The 6,219-nt window shown below is 32.4% G+C and overlaps 1 protein-coding gene across 2 annotated transcripts; it reads left to right on the top strand.

The window, feature by feature from the left end:
- The first annotated feature begins 2,108 nt into the window (after positions 1-2,108).
- Positions 2,109-4,626, top strand: LOC110636474 (actin-related protein 2/3 complex subunit 3). 2 transcript variants are annotated; one of them, XM_021786199.2, is made up of 5 exons: positions 2,109-2,237; positions 2,384-2,456; positions 2,736-2,844; positions 2,964-3,233; positions 4,236-4,626. In XM_021786199.2, the coding sequence occupies exons 2-5, from the start codon at positions 2,454-2,456 to the stop codon at positions 4,376-4,378; spliced, it is 525 nt and encodes a 174-aa protein (XP_021641891.1). In that variant the 5' UTR covers positions 2,109-2,237; positions 2,384-2,453; the 3' UTR covers positions 4,379-4,626. The 2 variants fall into 2 exon arrangements, with proteins under 2 accessions (XP_021641891.1, XP_057996037.1); XM_058140054.1 differs by lacking the exon at positions 2,109-2,237 and adding an exon at positions 2,269-2,304.
- Positions 4,627-6,219: the final 1,593 nt, after the last annotated feature.

Below are 6,219 nucleotides of genomic sequence, written 5' to 3'. Positions count from 1 at the left end.
CTGGGACCTAAAATGAGGTCTGAAAATTTTGAAAAAAAATTATAGAAAACTCAGAAAAATTTATGGAGTCCAAAAATATTTCAAACTTGCCACGTAGTTTTTAAATTAATTTTTAAAAATCATTGAACTTCATTACGTTGGAAAAATAAAAACCTAATTTTTAAAATAAAAAAAATCAAATTAAAATACCACAATATTTAATGCATTAAAATATCAAAATTTATGCATAAAATAATTATTTAAAAATTTAAGACGTTATAGTACTAATTTATTAAGTAATCATTTGCCAGAAGAAAATAATATAACACATAATAAATTAGAGTTTAATATTTTCCATGCTTAGTTATATGCGTGTGTTGTTGTAAATAGAATTTGAAGACTTATTGTAACGATCGAGCTCCAACCACTAGAGGAATTGTCCGCTTTGACCATAAGTCTCACGGTTTTGTCCCATAGGTGGAATAGAGAACTTCCCAAGAGGTCACCCATCCTAGGATTTCTCTCAAGCGAGCACGTTTAACCCTGGAGTTCTTTCAACTCTCCAGGCCATTCCACCAAAAGGCATATCTAGTGATTAATTCTCCCATTTTATATATCATTACTTTTTGAACCCAAGACTTTTCGGGACTCAGCGTCTTCGCTGAGGTTTGCCTCACCATCGCCCAAGAGGACACGCGAGTGGCTCTGATACCAATTGTAACGATCGAGCTCCAACCACTAGAGGAATTATCTACTTTGGCCATACGCCTCACGGTTTTGTCCCATAGGTGGAATGGAGAACTTCCCAGGAGGTTACCCATCCTAGGATTTCTCTCAAGCGAGCATGCTTAACCCTGGAGTTCTTCCAACTCTCCAGGCCATTCCACCAAAAGGCGTCTCTAGTGATTAGTTCCCCCATTTTATATATCATTACTTTTTGAATCCAAGACTATCTCCGTTCTTTGCCGATGTGGGATTTGCCTAAGGTACCTTTCTTCTCCCCTTTTTGAATCACTCCATTTGGAGTTTTGTAGCTGAAGATATAACTATTTGAATGGGGCTACCTTCGAGCACTTTTGGTAGGAATTAAAAAACTTTTATTTGAAGATAAACCACATATCAAATTTTCAATCAACTTAAAGTTTCCGCAAATTTTATAAAAATCCCTTGTAATATATTTAATGGGTTACCGGTAAGCGAAGTACGATAATTCATTAGATGTACTACAGATCATGTTACATCTTACTGAGAGGTAGGGTGTAACACTTATAATTTAGAATTATAATTGTATTAGAATTAGAATGGTTGAAAAATATTAATAAAAAGTTATAATAGCCAATTAAATTTAGCCATTTATTGTAATAATATTAAATTATTAGGGGTATTTTAACCAATACTAATATTCCTCTCTCCTTCATACATTTATATATTATATAGCTATATAGATTAATTAATTTTTGACCTCATTAATAAATAAAATATTAATTTTGAGAAACTAATTACCCTCTTTAAAATTAAAACTTATAATAAATTGAGGGTAACATTCAACCCTTAATTTTTTAACCTTCTATTAAATACATAATAAAATAAAAGATTTTTTTAATAAAAAATAATAAAATCAAGATATAATAATAATAATAATAATAATAATAATAATAATAATAACCTTTTAATCCTCTTTTAAATGTTTATTAAAGGGTAAAATTATAATATAATAATTGAGATTTGATAAAATCTATAATTTGAGTTTATGCATTTTTTAAAAAAATAATTAGTCTTTTGTTTTTTATTTTTTATTATGTATATAAATTAATCCTCCATTTAAGGTATTATTAATTTTAATAAAAATAATTAAAATATCTTTTATAACATTTCAATTTAGAACAATTGAGTCCTTTGAGATTTTATTTTATTAATAAAATACTTTTATTTAATATTTACATTAAAAATTAAATGTATTTTATATTTAATAGTAAAATAAATATATTTTTGATAATAAATTTCTCTTATTTTTTTTTTGCAAAGTTAGGAATACAAATAAGGGGTTAAAAAAGAAAAAAAAAAAAAAACTGGAGCGTCAGAGTGAACGCCGTCGTTTTATTTATTCATCCCTTTGCTTAAACGGTAAATTACTTGCGGAGCGACCGAGTTCCATCCACCCGCCACCCACGACCCACCTACCGAAAGGCAACGGAATCACATTTCTTGAAAGCTGAATTTGTGTCATCTCCGCTTCCTCCATAGCGAAACTTCATCAGGTAACTTTAAGTACTAAAACTTCAAGAACCTTTCTTCTATGCCCTCATTTTAATTTATCTTAATTTCGTACGCTTCTTATCTCTCCAATTCGTTAAATTCATTCTTAAAGATCGTAATTTTATTGCCTTGCTGATGATCATTTCAGGTATTCTTGGCTGCACCTTTACGATAATTTGATTCTTGAGCTCAAGAAATCGCATTATTTCGGAGAAGATATGGTACCCAATCTAGTTTATTTCGTTTTGTAATCCTTATAGTTGGCAATCTCTTGAATGTGATCATTTCGATTCCTGCCTTGCAATTGCTTGACGCTGAAATGATTGAGCATGCACATTTTTTGAAGATCTTAGGTTTCTGGTTTTATTCTTTTGATGGGACCATCGTCGTTATGATTAGAATTTGGATTTATTTGGTTCTTGGGGTAGATTTTACTTTTTATTATGTGAAGTTGTTATTGAGTGCCTCCTATGAAACTTGAAAAATGATTGTTTTGGCAGGTTTATCACTCTAGCTTTGTGGATGAGGAAGGAATTAGTAAAGCTTGTGGGTGCCCTTTACTTCCTTTGAAAAGCCATATAAAGGGTCCTGCTCCTGTTTCAGATCAAGGTTACACATTCGTCTAATTTTAATTCTTTTTTCTTTTTTTTTTTGGTTATGTTGAATGAGTGTCTTGTAAGTCGTTTGTTTTCTTCAATCTATGGATGTCTTGCAATGTTTTTATGCAGATAGAACTGATATAGTAGATGAAGCAATCACATTCTTCCGTGCCAACGTTTTCTTTAGAAATTTTGATATTAAGAGCCCAGCTGATAAGCTCCTTATTTATTTGACATTCTATATTAATGTGGCTTTGAAGAAGCTTGAAGGATGCAGAACTTTGGCTGAAGGGACCAAGGCGATCATTAATTTGGGTCTGGAGAATGTTCCTGTTCCTGGAGAATCTGGATTTCCTTTTCCTGGTCTTTTTGTGAATCCTGAATCTCGGAAGGAAGCAGGTGAAATTGATTGTTACATTTAGAGAAATATTTTATGTTACATCTTTCCAATCTTGTTTAGGCAACCATAAATGCTTCTCTGTACTCCGTAAATTTCTTTACTGTGTTTTTAAACTTTACAAGCCTTGTTAAAGATAACCTTTCCACTTCAATAAGGAAATCAACATTGGCTTCATCGTCAATCTGGCTTTAAAGCATCAACTTTTATTATGAATTTTGTGTGTATGTGTGCATGTGTGCACGTGAGCGTGCGTGTTTATGTGTGTGTGTGTTATAAAGATGATGCATTAACAATCTGGACTTACCAAGAATTTTGAATTACCACCTTTTTGGTTTCACTGCTTTAATGGCCCCAAATGTTTATTAACTTGAGCTTTCAAATAACTACTTTAAACTGATTTTGTGTGTACTGTTCTTTGTTACTCCTAGTATAGGGATTTTGAGTTCAATTTTCTCGTCCATTCCTTCATTTACCTTTACAGAAACAAATCAACATTATGGCCTTTAGTCCTGTTGCTTATGAACGGTCCTTGTGTTGAACAGTTTGTGTTATTGACGTTATGATTTTCTTCTCAGTACATGAAAATTTGGTCTTTGCTGTTCCATACAGCTTTTATCTGCTTAGTATAATCTTTATTTGTACGGTTTTCATGTTATGAAGTTCCTGTCGTAACTGAGGAGTCTCCTCAAACGCTGGCCATGTTAAATTACTAAAATGGACTTGACTATGAATCTGGAACCAAAATATGATGAGTAAATAAAATAAACTAGTATTGCCATGGCGCAGTCTAACAATTGTAATAGAGATTTTTTTTTTAATGCATATAGGCCATAATTCTGAATGGTTTAACCTATCAAGGTCCTTGGTTTTGGCCCCTTTTGAAGCTAGTTTGACATTCTGTGTTCCATGTTAAGAGCCTACTAGATGAGACCATGAGCTAGTTTTATTTTTCCTGGACTAAAGTTCTTTTAATTATTTGTGTCTTGAATTCTTAAATGCAGAGCTGTTCAGAAATTATCTGAAGCAGATAAGGGAAGAAGCAAGTGGAAGATTATTGAGTGTTGCATATAGACCTAATGGGACTCCGAACAAATGGTGGTTGGCATTTGCTAAGAGGAAATTTATGAATATCATTGCTCTCTGAGTACTTTGTTACATATATCCTATCAGAAGTTGCATGCAATAGGAGAGTATGAATTTTATAACTATTAGTATGAATATTCTTTGTTAGCAAATCATGGAATACAATCCTGTCAAAAATTAGAAAAAAATTATTTGTTTGTGTTCTGTTTTTTGATAAATGCCACATTTTGGGCATGATAGCTGATATGCAAATGACCATTTATTTATTCATTTATTTATTTGAATAAATTTGTATTCTTTCTGTCTTCATTTTTCTTGAAGGAAAAGGAGGCATAAAAGCCTTCTTATGCATTGAAAATCATTTGTGGGATGTATCTGGATCCATCTAATAAGTTCATTTGGTGAATTTAAGTGATTCATGGCAGGAATGGATACATATGCCTTGTGTTTTCATCATTTGTGTGTGGCTTTCTCAAATTCAGAATTTCAATTTGGATGAGAACCTACATAAATATCTCATGAAGTCCTCTATCATGCAATGGATAACATTGTGCTGTATTGCAGCCTTTCCAGATTATCTCAATCATCTAAATTGTGGTTGGATATGATGAGGAATGGGAGTAGGGAAGGTTCGAGTCGAGTTTCTGTGCAAATTGAATGAGTTGTAGCTACTGTGGATGTTCCTGTATTTAAGAGCTCCAATTTCATAAAAGAAATTAAAAAAAAAAAAGGTTAACTTAAAAGCTATCTCTTATCTGTCACGTGCCACATCAGAGGAGAAGAAGAAGAAGAAGAGCACTTACTTGCTGGCTGGCGACTGACAACGGCAAGGCAACTGATGGTGGCCAGGGTGACGACGGCAGTGAGCACCACAGGACCGCGTGTAGACCCTTATTTTGTGATGAGTATGTGCATTGAGGCCGTGGGAAACCCGATGATGAAAAATTATATGACTGTAAGATGTAATTGGAGGCATGGAGCTGAATTATTAATTCCGTGGCATGATCTTGAAAAAAATAAAAATAAAAATAAAATTTTGGGGAAATTAATTTAATTAAATTTAAATAAAATTTTATTTTGTTTAAATTTAATATGGGTAGTTCTTAAATGGATCTAATTAAGTTTAATTGGGCTCTATGGGCCTAAGAAAGCCTAGTTAGGAATTTTAAATGGGACCCATTTAATTATTTTCTAAAAATTAAAATAACAAAATATCTCTCTCCTCCTTGACCCCACTCTCTTCCTCACTCCCTATTGGTGCCTTCCATTTTTTCCTGTCTTCCTATTGGTTGAAACACCTCATCCATATCCCAGTCTTATTCGAATTCTGCAATCGCAGTTGTTTAAGTCATCTAAACTTTATCACCCTAAGACTCCAAATCCTACAACACCTCTTCCTCATTCCCTATTGGTGCCTTCCATTTTTTTCTGTCTTCCTATTGGTTGAAACACCTCACCCATATCCCAGTCTTATTCGAATTCTACAATTGTAGTTGTTTAAGTCATCTAAACTTTATCATCCTAAGACTCCAAATCTTATCACACCTCTCTCCCAAAACCCTATAAATACCCTACTAGAGAAGAGAAGAAGGGGATGATGGGAGGAGAGAGATAGAGAAAATTCAGAGTTATAAGAAATTTAGAGATATTTAAGACTCTTTGAGTTCTTCCTTATTATTTTTTTTTTCTTCAAGAAGATTTTCATACAAGATTTCTGGAATGTCAGTTTTTATTGTTTTCTTGTCAAGATCTATGCCACACAATATTTTAATTTTATGCTTTTTGTCTTCAATTTATTTTATATGTTCATATAGATCATGTAATAATGTTTAATTTGAGGGGATACACAACTCTGCACATGTTTAGTTTCTGTCTCTCGTATTTTTATTATTTTTCTTTATA

Source organism: Hevea brasiliensis, chromosome 17, assembly GCF_030052815.1.
Source record: "Hevea brasiliensis isolate MT/VB/25A 57/8 chromosome 17, ASM3005281v1, whole genome shotgun sequence".
In the NCBI taxonomy this organism is placed as follows: Eukaryota; Viridiplantae; Streptophyta; class Magnoliopsida; order Malpighiales; family Euphorbiaceae; genus Hevea; species Hevea brasiliensis.
Note: the sequence above shows the minus strand (reverse complement) of the source record. Positions and strands in the feature narration are given on the sequence as shown.